This window comes from Colobus angolensis, unplaced genomic scaffold, assembly GCF_000951035.1.
Source record: "Colobus angolensis palliatus isolate OR3802 unplaced genomic scaffold, Cang.pa_1.0 Scaffold178, whole genome shotgun sequence".
In the NCBI taxonomy this organism is placed as follows: domain Eukaryota; kingdom Metazoa; phylum Chordata; class Mammalia; order Primates; family Cercopithecidae; genus Colobus; species Colobus angolensis.
In genome coordinates, this window is record NW_012114910.1 from 3,775,722 (window position 1) to 3,793,519 (window position 17,798).

A 17,798-nucleotide genomic window follows, 5' to 3' on the forward strand; every position below is an offset into this window, starting at 1 on the left:
CACCCGTGGGCGCTTCGTCTGGGTCGCCATGGTCTGAAAGCGCGCCGCCCCGTGGGCCCGTGGAGCTCGCGGCCACTTCCGGCGTCTCTGGCCCCGCCCCGGCGCCGGAACCACGTGGTGCCTGTTTTGGCGTCCACGCCGCAGATTGCCCCGGCTTAGCGCTGGCTGGAATCGTTCCTACTGAAAACATCTTGAGTCCATTATCTCCAATTGCACTTGCGCGGTCCGAGTGCAGAAGGAGCGTGCCGTGCCGCTTGGAGCCTGGTTCTGAGCCAGGTACAAACCTGGCCTTTGGTCTGTCCCCGAGGGCTGAGGCTTCTTGCGGTCTGGGTGTAGGAACAAAATACAGTTTCTGGATCGGAAGCCGAGGGACTGGCGGCCGGCCGGTGGTGAGCGCCGCATCTGGGCGGCCAGCGACCTCCTGATCTCGACCCCTTGTTACCGATGGCCATGGAATCGTTTTACTGGTGGTATGCTTTCAGAGCAGTTTTCGTGTGTGTTTCCGCATAGCGTGGCCTAGAGGGCTCCTGGATCTAGAATAGATCCTCTCTGCCCTTATTTGGCAGTACATCCTCGTTTTTTAATCTACTGCGTAGCACGTGGTGGGTTTTATTAGCTGACATGGTAAGGACTCAATATCTACCTATTGGGTAAATAAATGAATAAAACAAATGGTGGTTAAACCTGGGGAAGTAGCATGCTGTTAAATTTAAGAAAATGAGGCTGTGAACATAGAGGTTACAGGAGTGGGTTTTGAAACCAAGCAACGCCGGAGCTCAACATTCAGTTTTTGTTTTTGTTTTTCTCTTTTTTGGGGGAGGTGGGGAGACGGAGTCTCGCTCTGTCGCCCAGGCTGGAGTGCGTGGTGCAATCTCGGCTCACTGCAACCTCCACCTCCCGGGTTCAAGCAATTTTGCCTCAGCCTCCTGAGTAGCCGCGACTACAGGCGTACGCTGCCACGCCCAGCTCATATTTTGTATTTATTTTTAGTAGGGTCGGGGTTTCACCGCGTTGCCCAGGCTGGTCTTGAACTCCTGAGCTCAGGCAATCCGCCCGCCTCGGCCTCCCAAAGTGCTAGGATTACAGGCGTGAGCCACCGCGCCCGGCCTGGTCTATTATTAAGGCAGATTCTTTTTCCTGAAGCTTAGTCTCCTCACCTGCGAAACTAAGACAATACCTATCCTGTAGGATTAATGTAAGGATTGGTGTGTTGACTAAAGAAAAAATATTAAGCTTTTAAATAATTAAAATTAGTTTTATTTAGAAGCCTGTAGCCCAGGAGTAATCTTGTGAGGCTGCTGTAACAGGGTATTTTAGTTTAGGTTATATGTAGTTGAAGATTTAGTATGTGTAAAATCATATCAAAGTTTAGGGATAAGTATATCTGGTTATAGATTGCAGAAGTATAATCATTAACCCTATCAGACATGATTGTATGTTTAGGAGAAGGCAAAGCACAGGTCATTTATCTTTGAAGGAATGTAGTGACTCAGGCAAGAGATTTGGAGGGCAGGGGTGTTTTGTTTTGTTTTTAAGGCATTTTTTTTCTGGAGAGCTGTATTTTGTTTTTTGTTTTGAGACAGAGTCTCTCACTCTGTCACCCAGGCTGGAGTGCCGTGGCATGATCTCTGCTCACTACCACCTCTGCCTCCCGTGTTCAAGAGATTCTTCTGCTTCAGCCTCCCGAGTAGCTGGGATTACAGGCACGTGCCACCACACCCGGCTAATTTTTCTATTTTTAGTAGAGATGGGGTTTCACCGCGTTGCCCAGGCTGGTCTTTAACTGCTGGCCTCAAGTGATCTGCCCGCCTCAGCCTCCCAAAGTGCTGGGATTACAGGCTTGAGCAACCGCGCCTGGCTGAAGAGAGCTGTATTTTGTCACAGAGTCAGGGGTTTAAGCAGAAATTAGCACATAAGGCTTTTAACGTTTGTCACACTCTCCTCTCACAGGTAAAATAATGTGACATATACTGGAAATAGAAAGATGGGTGGAGACCATCCTCTCCTAGCACCCTCACCCCAAAGCAAGCAGCACCAGCAGCCCCTGCCCAAACATTCTGTCGCTCCAAAAGCTTCCCACGATGGGCATGGCATCACCACACTGGAATTCTTAGGTTCTTTATTAGTTTTTCAGCACAGTTAACTCTTTCTACGTTAACTAGAGTTTTGTTTTACATTTTGTCATCTCATGACAGCAGCCACCAGAATACACAGAATTAGGCTCTTTGTGCGGAGAAGAAAATAATAAACATTAAAAGTTCACCTTGACCAAAGAGACAACCTCCAGAGGACCACCACACATGGGAGGACCCAATGTACACACACACACACACACACACACATCTATGTATATAATGTATAGATATTTATAGATATTTCATCTGGAAACACAGCAAAAAACAAAAAAAATTCCAAGATTTGCAGTGCTATCTACAGTAAGAGGGATGAATTCTACCAGCTTTCAACCAGTCACATTCAGTATTCAGAAGCACATGAAGGGGTAGAACTCGGCACAAACTTAACACACCACCAGGCTAGTCATGGCTTAAGATTACAGAAGGGGGGGGTGATGTGTGTAGAGGAAATACGCATGTAGGTGTCCTCTCAGCCTCAGAACACACGCCACAACCCTCCCCCTCCACAGCCCTTCATGTTTTCATTGCTCTCTCCCCTCTCTGTTTTGAGGTTTGTGACCATTGGTTTAGGGTCTGAGACAAATGGCTCTGGTTTCTGGGCCGCAAGATGCTATGGGGTAAGGTGGGTGGATGGAAAGCATACAACACAGTCCTGGGCTTCAGGGGACAGCAGGGGGCTGGGGTGTGGGGGAAGCCTTTCTCCTCTACCTGGCTCTTGTTCGTGTCCAGAATCATCAGCCCCCAGTAAGCCCCAGCCCAGAGGGCTATGGGGTATGGGACTGTGGAACTCTCGCTGCCTTGGGCCAGTTGACTGAATAAACTCTCTCTTCCTTAGTGATGCTTCCGGGACACGCTGGCACAGCCTGGCCAGAGCTCTGCCTGAAACACCACACTGCTACTGATGGCGTTGCCCTCTGGGGAACCTGGGGGCAAAAAAGGGGTCTCCAGGAACTCAGCTACCCCTGCCTCTGGCCACCTGCGGGCTCCCAAAGACAGTCACCACGAAGTTCTCAGGGAACACATGCCACACATGGGCTCTCTCTTCCTTCTCCCTCACACCCAGTCAGGTCACTGTGGGGACAGAGGACCAGGCAACTTCTGCCTCTGGGAGGCCTTGGCTCAGAAATGGGAGAGGGCCAGGAGGTGGCAGAGTGTGGGCTGGAAGGGACAGTCTGTGGGGTTCCTGCCCTTATACGGTTCTCCATGTTCTGTCTTCCTTGGGCAGAGAAACCCCCTGATGCCCCTGCCTGCCTGGCCCTACAGCACCAGCTGGGCCCAGAGAGCACCAGGAAAGTGGCTGCCTGGTCCGAGCGCCCCCTTGTGGCTATTGTCCAGATGATTGTCACAAGTGCTATGAGACAGAAACGGGTGTGCTTGGTGGAGAGTGGGGGAAGGGGTCTCCCAGGGCTCCCACGCCAGCGCCTGAGCTGGCCCTGCACCCCTGTGGGCCCAGTAACCACCGTCTCGAAGCCTCTCCCATCTGCAAACATGCCTGCCCAAGGGCTCACCCAGGAATGGCCTGGATCCTTAGAGAATCTCCCTCCCTGTGGCCCTGCCCTCCTGTGCCTGGGCCGCAGGGAGTGAGATGAGAGGGGTCAAGTCGGCCAAGTTACCACGGAGAGTGAGATGGGGTGGGGAGGAGTGAGCCCCTCAAAACACCTGGAGACTGTTCCGCTGAAGGATCTAAGAGCCCCTCATTTTTTTCAAACAGAACCCCATTTCCTCCCCTTTGCCCTCACAAAAATAAACTAAAGGGAACATGAGCCGGCGCAAGGATGGCGGTGGGGCCTCGACGTGGGCGGACAGGTGGGCGTCGTCAGCGGGATCGAGGGCTTCAACAGGACACCTCCATGGTGTGGCTGACCTGGCCCAGCCCCTCGCTGCTCTCCGAGTGGGTGCAGGCCTGTGGGCGGCTGCCATCCACCGAGCTGGCACTGGTGAGGGACGCAGTGCGGGAGCGTGCCAGGCGGGTCATGCTAGCTGAGGGCACTGTGGACAGAGACAGGGTGGGCCTGAGGACTGGCGGGCAGCGCCAGGTGCCTCTGGTGGGAAAAGTAGGCTGCAAGCAAAGCGGCTAGCGAACCGTTCCTCGAAGGCACAAAGGGCCCCTCCCGAGCCAGGAGGCTGGCGACAGCTGTCGGGCCGGGGGCATGCAGGGCCAGCGACAGTGAGTGGGCCTAGGGGGCTGTGGCCAGCAGGGCCCTCTCAAGCAGCTGACCAGGCAGCCCTGAGCAGCTGGTGCAGGGAGGTGCTGGGTTTCCAGCCGTGCCTCCCTCGAGGATGCCGGTGGAGAAGTAGGACTGCTTCTGTGAAGGAGGACACGGAGCGGCGGTCACCCTCAATTCAGACTCTGCCCTTATTCGGAGTTTTACAAGCAAGACTTGTGGGCAGCAAACTCTACCCTCCTGAACGCTCTTGGCCACCTCCGGCTCAGGCAGGGCCAGACCTGGGCTCTACCTCTAAGGAGGGTCTGTTTCCAATCCCCAGAGCTCTGGAAGCCACGCAGCTCATGACAATCTAGAAGCAAGGCTGCTCTGCAACCCAGCCAACCTAGAGGCCACGCCTGCAGAAAAACAACAATCTGTGGGGTTTCTGAGTTGAACAGGACACAAGAAGATTCCAAACCACAGCGAGATGCAGCCTGGCTGCAGCAGGAGCGGGGGAGGGGGAGGCTGGGCGTCCATGCATCAGGGGAAGGGCTGTGGGGCTACCTGCTCCTCCACTCAGCCTTCGGTCCTTCAAGTACGCAACTAAGAGAGAAGACAGAGCCAGAGAGGGGGCGGGGTGGGGGAGACACAACACAGTGAAGAGCGTGGTCCACTGAGGCCAGGGCATTGAGATAAGCCGGAGAGATGGGACAAAGGACAGGCACAGAGAGGCTGGGGGCAGGGTCAGAGGCTCTGGAAGCCCACTTCTGCCTGCCCGCCCACCCAGCAGTGGTCCCCAGAAGGATCTCTGGCCCAAGGAAGCCCTGACCGCCGGTGGGGTGCTTATCCCCTCACCATTCTGCTGGGCCTCAGTCTCCTGCGTACAGAATTGGGGTGGCCTGCCCCCTCTGTGCCTCTCCCAGCTCGACTGCCTGGTGGAGTTTCTCCCCAGGACCCTGAGAACGCATCTCAGTGCCTGACAAGGTTCCTCCATTCACCTCACAAATGCTTGCTGTGCCCTGATCCCAGCCCCTGCGCTCCTGCGGAGCCCCGCTGTGGGCCCCAGGGCTCTGCCCTGCTCCAGAGAGCACTCTATTCCTGGGTGTCCTCCCCAGCCTTCCCACAGGCCGCCCCCTGTTTGCCCTGGAGATACCAGCTCCAGAGGCTGAAGTCTGGAGGGCAATAAAAAAACAAACTGAGAAGAGGAAGTTTGCCTCCTGGCAGTGGGGAGCTGGAAACAGGTATGTCTTAGAGGGAAGGGGAAGTCGAGGAGACACACAAGGGGGGTGTGTGTCTGTGTGTGTGTACCTGGTTCTACCCCAGACCCAGATTTTCAGATCTGCCAACTCAGGTTCAGCTGCTTTCAGCTCTCTGAATGCCCAGGCGGCCCCAATGGCCTTCCCTGGTCCCAGGCTCCAAGCCCACTCCTATGACGCCCTGGGTGCAGCCACCAGTTGTTTCAAAAGGCCTTCTCAGGTGCCGTAGGCCCAGCTCTGACCCCAAGCCCTGGGGCACATGAGGGGAGTGTGCCTCACCCCCAGACAGGCTTCCCTGGCAGGACCCCCAGCACAGAGAGAAGAGTCCCTTCCCCCAGTATGCCCAGCCCTGCCATCAGAACAGTGTGCCAAGTCCTCCCTAAGGGCAAAGGGGAGCTGGGCACAGCCTGGGATGCCCAACTTGCAACTCAGGTGGCATCTGTGGGGCCCAGCATCCGGGGCCCAGGTCACACAAAACTATGCCTGTGGGCTCCCCAGGACCACCTGACACCACGTGCCAGCCCTGCAAACAGGACCCCCCACCCCAGCACTGCCTGCCCACTGGTCTCTAGGCGTGGTGGGGTGGAAATGTACTCACTGTAGCCCATGCCTTGCAGGAAGTATTTGAAGGCTTCAGTCAGCTTCCCTGGCTGCGGAGGGCAGGACAAGCACATGGTTTCATTGGCTGCCTGGGATTAGCGGGGAGGGTAGAGGCTTCCCCCACCCCATAGAGGTAAGGGCAGGAGGGCCAACAGTCTCACCTGTGTGACCTGGGGCAGCCCTCCGGAGTCTGCCATCTGCAAGGGAGAGAGTGGGGTGACTTGAGCAGGGCCCTCACTCCAGGACAAGCTCCCACCTGGCTGGGACCCCAGGCAAGCCTCTCCCTGAGGTTGGGCCCATGCTAGGGAAGCTGGCCTAGGGCTGGGGAAGAAAGCCTCACCTTCAGGAAGGTCGTGGTGGTCGGGTCCAGTTTGGAGTTGCACTCCACCTGGGGACAAGGAGCCAGCTTCAGCAACAGCCCCTGCTCCTCCCCACCCCTGTTGCTAAGGCAGGTTTGATGCCCCAAGCTGGGGAGGAGAGGGGGTTCAGGGACGCAGACGGAGACCCAGCACCTGTGACAGGCTGCTTCTCCCATGCTTGCTTCTCCCAGGGCTCCCCACGTTCTTGGAGACCAGTTTAGCAGCCCCCCTGAAGGTCCTGGGACTCTTGGAGCCCACTCACAACTGCTAGGAGTGGGAGTCAGGCAAAGGCTGGGCTGCTGTGGTGGGACTGGCCTGGGAAAAAGTCCTGGGGCCCTCAGCAGTGAGGTGAGGGGTGCCGAGGGTCTGAGAGAGACTGGGTAGAGGGGGCTGGCACAGCCCACCACCTCACTCTTCCAGGACCTCCCAGTGGGCATGGGAAAGCCTGGTATTTCCAGGGCGCACGGGGCTGCTCGGGCACTTCTGGACCCTGCAGCTTCCCAGCAGCTCTGTGCTAATGGAGCCTCACAGCCCCAGGCCACCTGCTCCCAGACTTCCAGCATGAGGGGCGACACGTGGCCCCCAAATGTAACAGGTGCAGGTGATGGGGAAAGGGAGACTGTGCCGTTGTATGCATTAATGATTTATAATGACTCAATCACATTTCAGAAAAAAGAGAGATCGTAGGCCCTGGGCCTGAGGTAGGTAGGGACCAAGTTGGGGCTGTGCTGCTGGGGAGGGAAGAGGGGACCTTCTGATGGCCCAGCCCTGGCCCCAGCCCTCCCCATTTCCAGGCCTCCCCCGCCAGAAGGATGGGGGCTATGGCAGACGTGAGGCTTGGCAAGACTGTGGGAAAGTGGACGAGAAGCCCACCATCCACTGCCGGCCCTGGAGGCTCCCCTGGGCTGGGTCAAGAATTGCCCCTGCTGGACAGGGGCCATGAGCCCCTCACCCCTACCTCACACCCCCAGTGAGCCCACAGCCCCTCACTCACCACCCCGTCCTCAGCAGGTGCATTATCCCCCACCACCAGCATCACGGGGCAGCTGCAGATACAGAGAAAAAGGGCTGTCTGGCTGGGCCACGGGGGCAAAGGCCGGGGCAGGCCAGAGGGCCAGGAGGCACTCACCGGAGCGTCTTGGCATTGAGCACTGTTCCAGGCCGGTTAATGTCCAGGTCTCTGCGGCTGTGGGGGAGGGGGAGGGAGGGGCAGAGGTGGGCACCCCAGGACAGGATGAGGGGCATCCCAAGCCCAACACTGCCAACTGGTAAAGCAGGGAGGCATGGACCTGCTCTGCATAAATGAACTGGAGGCCCCCTATGCATGGCTTTTTGGACTCCCCAGCACATACCAGGTGGGCTCTCAAATTTTGATCTCTATCCCCCTCAGAGCCATGGGTACCGCTACCTGTGCTGTGGGAGTTTCCGCTACTGGTCTGTCTCTTGGACCATATGGGATGGCAGGCCCTGGGTCTCTTTATTCTCTGTTGTTTTCCTAGCACCATGCACACAGCAGGTGCTTAGTATTTGTAGAAGAATGAGAAAGAGGGCAGGTGAGTGAGGGGGCCTGGCCACCTCCCTGCAGGGCAGGGCAGCCCCTAAAGGGGGCTCCAAGGAGCAAAGCTTGCAAACCACAGGCTCATCCGACCTCTTCCCCAGTTTTCAGACGTCAATATCAAGGCTGGGTTACTGCAGTCAGGGATGTCACCAACACCCCCAACACTCCACACAGGGAGCCCCCAACACTCCCACGCAGGGAGCCCCCACGCAGAGGAGGAAAAGTGGAAGAACCCAAGGCCTGGCGTCTGAAGACCTGTTCCCCTCTGCCCCTCACAGGGTGTGACCTTGTGCAGGAAATGACCTCCTCTGAAGCCCAATATCGTGCCCATCTACAAACCAGGGCAAGGGTGTTGCCTGCCTGCCTCCCTCAGGGGGCAGTGTGCAAGGGCCCCCACTGGGGTGTGCTGGGTCCCAGGGCTGCTGACCCCACCCGCACCTGTTGTACATGTTCCAGAAGAGCTGCAGGTTGGCCTGGTTCACCACGTTCCCAATCTGCTGCCGGTAGCTCTGCACCAACTCTGTGTTGTTCACTAGCTCCTCCTAGGCCCAGGGGGATGGATGGGGGCGTGCAGAGGAGCAGACAGACAGAGGGACGCAGGCTTAGAGGGGGCCGGCAGATGTCACTGCCAGAGTGGCCCTTGCCCCATTCAGCAGGCAGGGGAGAGGGAGTGTGGGCAAGTAGGAGGTGGGGCCTTGGGAGGGGATGACTGTCTTTCAGATGCCTCAGCATCATGGAGATGCGATATGGAGTGAGCCAGGTCAGATGCCAAATACACCCGCCTGCCTCCTGCCAAGCCCGGAGGGGCAAATCCCAGAGTGCCCAGATCTGCAGAAGCCCCCGCCCCCTTACCTGGCTGAAGAGGTGGGAGAGCACCGTGTCGGGTAAAGTGCTAGTTAGGCCAGAGAGCTGCAGGGAGCAGGGCGCCAGCGTGAGTGCCACCCCTCGCCCCACCCTAGGTACACCCACCCCATCCCTGGTCACCACACGCACCTTGGTGGCAGCCCAGTCTATCCAGCCTTTGCCGTTGGGGTCGATGTTCACCAGCACCAGCCCCTCCACCAGGTCGGGAAAGATGAGCTGCAGTAAGAGGGGAAACAGGGCTGGGCGAGGCCAGGATGGGTGCAGACGGCAGAAATGCTCTGTAAAGTCTTCAGGGTGCCGCGGGTCAGCCGCCCGGCTGCAGCTGGGTCCATGCATGCACACCCGTGTCCAGATGCCCCTGCCTGTCCTCCTCTCACCCAACCCTTCACAGTTCTTGGATTTATTTAGAATCTCTATCATTGTTTCCACCCCTATACACACACACACACACACACACACACACACACACACACACATGCTCTTTCAACAGAATCAATATTTAATATATTTTTGAAGATGGTGCTATTGCAAAATTGAGTATTAATTTATTTAGAATCTCTATCATTGTTTCCACCCCTATACACACACACACACACACACACACACACACACACACACACACACATGCTCTTTCAACAGAATCAGCTCTTAATATATTTTTGAAGATGGTGCTATTGCAAAATTGAGTATTAAGCATCTAAAAATCTTAAGCATGTTGTTTTTTTGCTTTTATAGAAAATGAAGCCCTGGCCAGGCGCCATGGCTCATGCCTGTAATCCCAGCACTTTGGGAGGCGAAGATGGGCCGATCACCTGAGGTCAGGCATTCGAGACCAACCTGGCCAATATGGTGAAACCCTGTCTCCACTAAAATACAAAAATTAGCCAGGTGCGGTGGCATGCACCTGTAGTCCCAGCTACTCAGGAGGCTGAGGCAGAATTACTTGAACCAGGGAGGTGGAGGTTGCAGTGAGCCGAGATCGTGCCACTGCACTCCAGCCTGGGCAACAGAGCGAGACTCCATCTCAAAAAAAAAAAAAAAAAAGAAAGAAAGAAAATGAAGCCCTCATGATATAAATTAAGAAAAAAAATCAATCTTTTCAAAGCCTATTTTGCCTTAGGCATTGCAAAATAGGTATTTTCTCTTCAACTGTTAGACCATGTTTAAGGAAAAACAGCATAGCCACATCAAGCTTGTCTAGGGTGGCAGGGAAGGGCCTCCAGTTAACAAAATGTTTAAGTGCTAACATTGCAACTGGAGTTGAAAATTCTTGGCCATTTCTTTTGAAGTAGGAAATGTCTTGGATCCTGAAAAATTAGTTTTTTTTTTTTTTGCTTGTTTTTAGAGATGAAAAGCTCGTGAATTCCTATCCAACAATGATGTTTTTGAAATGTGCCTTCTTTAAACCTCCCAACCACAATAAAATTTTTTGCTAAAAAAATTATTCATGTTGAAATACCACGGCCATTAGTGAAGGACGATCCTTATTTAGTGGCCAGAGCAGCAGTTAGTTGTATAGTTTGTTGCTACTAGAAATTCTGGCTTTGGATAATAGTTTAAGCAAGTTATAGTTTGTAGTATCTTGAGAAAACTATATGGAGAAAGGAACCTCTTTTTAAAAAAAGTTAATTTCCCTGGAGGAAAAAAGAGGTTTTCTACATAAAGAAGAGGTGGGAGGAGGAGAAGCAAGAGCAGAGACAGTTCCTCAAGGCTGAAGGGTTCCCCCGGTCCCCACCACAGGGAGATCCCTGGCTTGCCCGGGTGTTTGGGGTAATGGGGGCATGGGGAGACTCACTGCAAACTTGGCCAGCACATAGGCTCCGGCACCCACTCCGATGCCAATCACGTACTTGAACCTGGTGCAGAACAGGCTGGTCACTCTAGGGCTAGGGGTGCCATTTCCCATACATGTCACCCAGAGCAGGCCCTACCCATAGCCTGAAGCCCTCAGCTGAAGCCAGGTGGCTCTGCAGTTGGGGTAGGCACCCCTGGGCCCTAGCACTCACCCGAAATGCTGCACCACGCTAGGGAGCATGGCAGCCAGCTGCTCCATGGAGGGGAACTGGTACCTGCAGGCAGAGCAGGAGGTCAGGGCCCAGGTGTGGCCTGGGGTGCAGAGCTGGAGACAGGCGGAGGGGGCTACGGGTACCTACCCCTGTGGAAACTGCGACGCCCCCACCTGTTGTCCAGGGGCATCCACGTGACACACCACAAAGTGCTTGGTGATCTCCTGCATGTCCTCGAAGTTGAAGAAGGTGTTGAAGCATAGTTTGTCTGCAAAGACACACCTCCACTATGGCTGAGCAGAGGGGCCAGGGGACTGGAAGGGAGGCCAGGCCCCCAGAGGGCTCACAAGGCAGAAGTGTCAGCCTCAGGTCCATCGGGGAAATGGAGGCCCAGAGGGCGAAGGCAACAGAGCTAAGTGCGAGTGGGATTGACAGGGCCCTGTGGGGAGGGCGGGGACTCACTGCTGATTGGAGGCAGAGGAGGGCTGACTGAGGCTGGGCTGCACTTACGGTTGAGGCCCACATCGTGGTAGGTGAGGATGGCTGGGCGGTTCCCCTTGGGGGAGCCCCGGATCACCACGTGCAGAAGGCCATAGGGCGTCTCGATGTCATGCTCCTGGAGGGGAGAGACCATGCTGGACACTGTGGGCAGCCCCGCTCCTGGCTCCTCTGGGGAATGAGGTGGTGCAGCCTGGTGCCTGTCAGGCATGTGGTAGAACCCCTGCTTGGGGCATCCTGTTCTCATCACCCCAAGAAGCCCCCAGAGAAGACCGAATGGATGGAACACCCCTTCTTAGGGCTGTTCAGCACAGAGACAACATGAACTGGTCTGCCTGGGGAAGTTCTGGTCCTCTCTGCAAACCAACCAGCACTTTGTGCCGTCACTGTCCTCGGCCCTTGAGGGTCCAAGCAGGCCTTTTTTCTCTATCTTGCAGCAGCCCCTCCTGGACAGCTCTGCCTCCCCAGCCCAAGTCCCTCTGACACTCAGAAATCTCAGGCACTTCCTGCTGCTGTAGGGGAACAGCCTCAGCGGTCCTGCCTGGAATCCTCAGTAAACACCCCATGTGAGCCAAGCCTAGCCCCGACCCCCACACTGCCCCTGGCTCCCACTCTAAGGCTCTTGCACATGCGGTTGCTTCCACCTTGAACACCCTTCTCTGTGAGCCCAGCATCCCCAAGGGCTCCCTTCAGGCAGGCCCAGGTCACACCCCCGTCCCCATCTCCTGTAGAGGCCTTCTGCAGAGCCTGCTCTGGGATCCTCCTGAGTTCACACCTTTGGTTTTGCTGCTCAAGGTCATTACTTCCTCAGGAAGACCTGGCTCTACCCCTTACTTGTGAATCTGAGCATGTCACGTTACTTCTCTGCTGTGCCTCAGCCTCTCCATCCAGAACCACCTCACAGGGACGTTGCCAGAACCAGACAAGCCAACATCTGTGGAGCATTTAGTACTTGGAGAAAGCCCCGGAAAGGGGGCTATTATGCTAGGGCATCCCTGGGCCTTGGGGGGATGCCCTCCTCATTGGTCCCTTTGCAAACTGATCATTCTTAGACACTTGGATGGGCAAACTTCAAGAGGGGCCGTCTGAGCTGAATAAACAGATCCTCTCTGCATCATCGTGAGCCCTGGGAACCATGTGAGTGGCCCAGTGAGTTGGAGGTAGGGCTGGGGTCAAGGACATGAAAGAAACATCAAGTGACTGAGCACCTACTGTGTGCCAGGCTTCCTGCACGTTACCCAAGAGACAGGAACCCTAGTCCCTGTTTTGCATATGAGGATACTTTGGTTTAGAAAGAACCTGAGTTCCTGCCTCCAAATGGGAAAGGAGATTTAGACAGCAGGAGACAGCTGCTCAGGGGCCGGCATTAGTGGATCTGGTCTCAGAGGACAACTGTCCAGGCCTATGTCTCCAGTATGGAGTGACAAGCTGGCACCAACCTGGTGGCCAAAGGCTCTACCCTGGGGGCCACGTTTTGCCTTGCAGGCCCTGTTTATTTCCCTGTTGTCCTCCAGGAGGGCCCTGGTAATAAGCCTTAGGGTGAGCCATGCAGCTCAGGGGATGAGGAGGCCACACCAGGGCTGAGAGGGGACAGACCACAGAGTCCCTCCCATCCCAGGCCTGTCCTTTCTCGGGCCCATCAAATCCAGGAACACTTCCCAGTCACTGACCACTGACCCACACTTTTCTCATTTACTTGCCACATAGACCCAAGCCATAGAGGAGGAAATTGAGGCTGGGAAAGAGGAATGACTTGCCCAAGGTCAATCCCAGAGTAGGGAGGGTGGGCCCTGCCAGGTGCCAGTCTCAGGGGCCAGGGCGGTGCACTGAAGGCTGCATGTTCACAGGAGATCAGGTTCCACCCGAGGGAGCTCCTGACCAGGCAGCCCCTTCACAGCAACCTGTGAGTTCTCTCAGCTCTGGAGGGTGGGACTGCAGAACAGCTGCAATGCGCCTCCTGCTGCATAAAGGACAGTTATCCTCCCGGGTTCAGACGTCAAGAGCCCAGGGCGGTGTCTTCCAAACCCAGATCCGCAGCCTGTGGGTCAACGTGAGGGGTGCGAGGGGTGTCTGCCCTCCGCTGCTGAGCAGGTCCCAACTGTCTCCTCCCACCCCTGGTGTGGCCGCCCCTGTCCCCATCCCTCTAAGGTGACGTGATCAGACCCTACTAGGGCGCATCTCCCAGGATGGGAAGGGCTGGGGCTGGGCCTGGGCGTCGCCGGGCTGCCTGTCCTACAAAGCCCAGTGACCTTCGCTGAACCCTGCTGCCCACCTTCCTAACGCCTTCTCTGACCCTCTGCGGGGAGCTCAGGACTCAGTTCAGCCCGATCGAAGCCAAGCATCCCCGTCCCTTGGAGCACTGCGCAAGGGCAGCGCCCCAAGGGCCACAGTGCGGTGCACTCTGAGGCCCCCAACCCTCAGGGCCGAGCACTCCCATTGGCTCTGGGTGACGTCAGAGCCGGCCCCGCCTCCAGGTGGGCGCAGGCGGGAAGCACTGCGGCAGCAGGGAAGGGGGCTGTGGCGGCTCCTCTCGGCCTGTTCGTCTCCCCTCGCCTGTGACCTTGAGCACTGCAGGGGAGGGGGGTGCTTTTGAGCCGGGCTTTGCGCCGGTGTGGGAGTTGGTGGTGGTGATGCTGTGGTTCGGCCTGTCAGCCGCATCAATAATTCAGGGGACAGGGTCTGCATGGGAGGGCAGGTGCTGACGTCGTCGCCTCGGGGCGTGCGGGGTGACCTATGGTCTGCGGAATCGGCAGGGCAGGCGTGTGGGGCCCGGGGGTGGGGGTGAGTCTGCCCCTGCCTCTCCCTCCTGAGGAAGAAAGGAGCCGGGGTACCTGATGCCCCGGCGAGAGGAGGTGCCCTGGGTTCCACCTGGGGTCCCCTAGCCCTGCCAGCTTCACGGCTCCAGCGTTGCCTTCCCCCACCTACAAAATAAGGCACGCAGGCAACCCCTCCTCGTTCCTCCCCAGCAGGGACCCCTGCCTAAGGCTATCATTCCTGTGTGGCCCAGACCTCCTTGCCTCTGCCCGCCTGGCGCATCAGAGCCCTGGGAACTGTGAGGCAACTCCTAAGGAAAAGGCTGCCTGTCCTTCCCATCACACCGGCACCGCCGTCCAAACAAGCTAGACGGCCGCCCACTCGGACAGCAGCCCCTGCACGCACAGACCCCGCACGCACGCACACTGGGTACACAGCCTCGGGGGCTGACCAAGGACCCCCGCCCCCTGGCCTGATGGCCCCAGGCACCACCAAGGCAGACATCATCCAAGCGCACACCAGAGGGCACACGGTCAGTGGGACGTGAAGGCACTGGCGCCCAGGTCCACACGGCAATGCAGCCAAGTCAGACTGTGCCTTCCACGTTCCATTTCCTGCAGATACGTCACCCACCCCCCACCCACACGCTCCCCCTAGCCCCTGCTATGGGCTCTGACTAGCAGCTGCCCCCAGCCACTCCTGCAAACAGGATCACCAGGGAGCCTGGAGCCCTCTGGCCGTGTCTCAGTGACCCCAGGGTGAGGCTATTGAAGGCAGGGCTGCCACCAGATGTGGGCTGAGGGGGCACTTCCTCCCTGCAGTGGGTCATAAGGATGCACCATCCTCCCGGCCCACCTAGCTGCCCGTAGCGCTCTCACTCACCCCATCCCAGCACTCCGGCATCTTGCCGAGGGAGGGAACCCGCCTCTACCAGGAAGGACAAACAAAGGCCTGAGTCACTCGGGTCCAGAGGGCGGGGACAGCTTGAGTGGGAGATGGTCGGCTCTGTGATGGGGCACAGCTCCTGGGCCATTTATACAGAGATCCTGGCCCAGCCTAGCTGGCCCCTCCTCCCTGCAGGGTTTCTGAGCAGCCACTCGCTTGCCCGGAGCTCCGGCTCCCAGATTGGCTGCTGGGAGACAAGCCTGGCTCCAATTGGCTTCTGAAGTCCTCCTTGCCCCAGCCCTGTCACTGCTCCACCCACCCCAGCCACATATCATCCTTGATGGTCCCCAGCCCCTGCATCCGCCCCCAGCACACAGGCACATGCCAACAGCTGTAGCTCATACAGGATCCTCCAAATACAGGAGCCGAGGTCACAGGTACAAACTCACCCATGTCAGGTACACACAGGGTCCTCATGGACATGCACAGCTCACCAATGCGGGGCAGGGCAGCATGCATGGGCACTACCCAGACAGCTACAGCCCTTGACCCACACCTTGGGGAGTATGGAGGGCCCGAGAGGGCCCCAAGCCCAGGATCTTGGGGACCAGACCCCCAGGCCCAGCCTCCCCATCAGGAAGGTTCCATCGCTTAACCTTGAGGAGGCCTGGGAAGCTGCTGCTTTCTGGGGCAACTTGGGTTATCACCCTGCTTCAAAGAGCTGCTCCTCCACCCACCAGGGATTTTTCTCCCACCTTGCCCACGCAGATGCAGGGGGCTTCCCCACACACTGAAAATGGAGTTTGGGGGCCGGGGCCCTGGGCAGATAGCAGGGCCAAGGGTATGGTCAGGCACACACCAGCTCTGTCCTCCCCACCCTCACCCTGCGGCAGATTCTTTTTTTTTTTTTTTTTTTTTGCTTGTTTTTAGAGATGAAAAGCTCGTGAATTCCTATCCAACAATGATGTTTTTGAAATGTGCCTTCTTTAAACCTCCCAACCACAATAAAATTTTTTGCTAAAAAAATTATTCATGTTGAAATACCACGGCCATTAGTGAAGGACGATCCTTATTTAGTGGCCAGAGCAGCAGTTAGTTGTATAGTTTGTTGCTACTAGAAATTCTGGCTTTGGATAATAGTTTAAGCAAGTTATAGTTTGTAGTATCTTGAGAAAACTATATGGAGAAAGGAACCTCTTTTTAAAAAAAGTTAATTTCCCTGGAGGAAAAAAGAGGTTTTCTACATAAAGAAGAGGTGGGAGGAGGAGAAGCAAGAGCAGAGACAGTTCCTCAAGGCTGAAGGGTTCCCCCGGTCCCCACCACAGGGAGATCCCTGGCTTGCCCGGGTGTTTGGGGTAATGGGGGCATGGGGAGACTCACTGCAAACTTGGCCAGCACATAGGCTCCGGCACCCACTCCGATGCCAATCACGTACTTGAACCTGGTGCAGAACAGGCTGGTCACTCTAGGGCTAGGGGTGCCATTTCCCATACATGTCACCCAGAGCAGGCCCTGCCCATAGCCTGAAGCCCTCAGCTGAAGCCAGGTGGCTCTGCAGTTGGGGTAGGCACCCCTGGGCCCTAGCACTCACCCGAAATGCTGCACCACGCTAGGGAGCATGGCAGCCAGCTGCTCCATGGAGGGGAACTGGTACCTGCAGGCAGAGCAGGAGGTCAGGGCCCAGGTGTGGCCTGGGGTGCAGAGCTGGAGACAGGCGGAGGGGGCTACGGGTACCTACCCCTGTGGAAACTGCGACGCCCCCACCTGTTGTCCAGGGGCATCCACGTGACACACCACAAAGTGCTTGGTGATCTCCTGCATGTCCTCGAAGTTGAAGAAGGTGTTGAAGCATAGTTTGTCTGCAAAGACACACCTCCACTATGGCTGAGCAGAGGGGCCAGGGGACTGGAAGGGAGGCCAGGCCCCCAGAGGGCTCACAAGGCAGAAGTGTCAGCCTCAGGTCCATCGGGGAAATGGAGGCCCAGAGGGCGAAGGCAACAGAGCTAAGTGCGAGTGGGATTGACAGGGCCCTGTGGGGAGGGCGGGGACTCACTGCTGATTGGAGGCAGAGGAGGGCTGACTGAGGCTGGGCTGCACTTACGGTTGAGGCCCACATCGTGGTAGGTGAGGATGGCTGGGCGGTTCCCCTTGGGGGAGCCCCGGATCACCACGTGCAGAAGGCCATAGGGCGTCTCGATGTCATGCTCCTGGAGGGGAGAGACCATGCTGGACACTGTGGGCAGCCCCGCTCCTGGCTCCTCTGGGGAATGAGGTGGTGCAGCCTGGTGCCTGTCAGGCATGTGGTAGAACCCCTGCTTGGGGCATCCTGTTCTCATCACCCCAAGAAGCCCCCAGAGAAGACCGAATGGATGGAACACCCCTTCTTAGGGCTGTTCAGCACAGAGACAACATGAACTGGTCTGCCTGGGGAAGTTCTGGTCCTCTCTGCAAACCAACCAGCACTTTGTGCCGTCACTGTCCTCGGCCCTTGAGGGTCCAAGCAGGCCTTTTTTCTCTATCTTGCAGCAGCCCCTCCTGGACAGCTCTGCCTCCCCAGCCCAAGTCCCTCTGACACTCAGAAATCTCAGGCACTTCCTGCTGCTGTAGGGGAACAGCCTCAGCGGTCCTGCCTGGAATCCTCAGTAAACACCCCATGTGAGCCAAGCCTAGCCCCGACCCCCACACTGCCCCTGGCTCCCACTCTAAGGCTCTTGCACATGCGGTTGCTTCCACCTT

At 56.9% G+C, this 17,798-nt stretch overlaps 2 protein-coding genes across 8 annotated transcripts in view; both read right to left on the bottom strand.

Annotated features, from left to right (window-relative positions):
- The window catches only part of SETD6 (SET domain containing 6), a 4,309-nt gene extending 4,119 nt beyond the window's left edge, over positions 1 to 190 (bottom strand). The window contains exon 1 of the mRNA XM_011938873.1: positions 4 to 190. Coding sequence (XP_011794263.1) covers positions 4 to 190 — 187 coding nt within the window. The remainder of the gene's footprint in view (positions 1 to 3) is intronic.
- Positions 191 to 1,907: 1,717 nt separating this feature from the next.
- NDRG4 (NDRG family member 4) overlaps positions 1,908 to 17,798 on the bottom strand; it is a 30,148-nt gene continuing 14,257 nt past the window's right edge. Inside the window, exons 1-15 of one of the 7 annotated variants that reach the window (XM_011938794.1) lie at positions 15,060 to 15,280; positions 11,436 to 11,541; positions 11,073 to 11,193; positions 10,926 to 10,988; positions 10,715 to 10,775; positions 9,049 to 9,135; positions 8,908 to 8,964; positions 8,494 to 8,597; positions 7,627 to 7,683; positions 7,492 to 7,543; positions 6,479 to 6,526; positions 6,300 to 6,335; positions 6,137 to 6,188; positions 4,847 to 4,885; positions 1,908 to 4,124 (exon numbers count right to left, since the gene is read on the bottom strand). In XM_011938794.1, the coding sequence (XP_011794184.1) occupies positions 3,970 to 4,124; positions 4,847 to 4,885; positions 6,137 to 6,188; positions 6,300 to 6,335; positions 6,479 to 6,526; positions 7,492 to 7,543; positions 7,627 to 7,683; positions 8,494 to 8,597; positions 8,908 to 8,964; positions 9,049 to 9,135; positions 10,715 to 10,775; positions 10,926 to 10,988; positions 11,073 to 11,193; positions 11,436 to 11,541; positions 15,060 to 15,080 (1,059 nt within the window). In that variant the 5' untranslated portion in view covers positions 15,081 to 15,280 and the 3' untranslated portion in view covers positions 1,908 to 3,969. Of the gene's footprint in view, positions 4,125 to 4,846; positions 4,886 to 6,136; positions 6,189 to 6,299; positions 6,336 to 6,478; positions 6,527 to 7,491; positions 7,544 to 7,626; positions 7,684 to 8,493; positions 8,598 to 8,907; positions 8,965 to 9,048; positions 9,136 to 10,714; positions 10,776 to 10,925; positions 10,989 to 11,072; positions 11,208 to 11,383; positions 11,595 to 14,254; positions 14,345 to 15,049; positions 15,281 to 17,798 lie in introns of those variants that run through there. The other 6 variants (XM_011938789.1, XM_011938791.1, XM_011938796.1 and 3 more) reach the window with 6 other exon arrangements.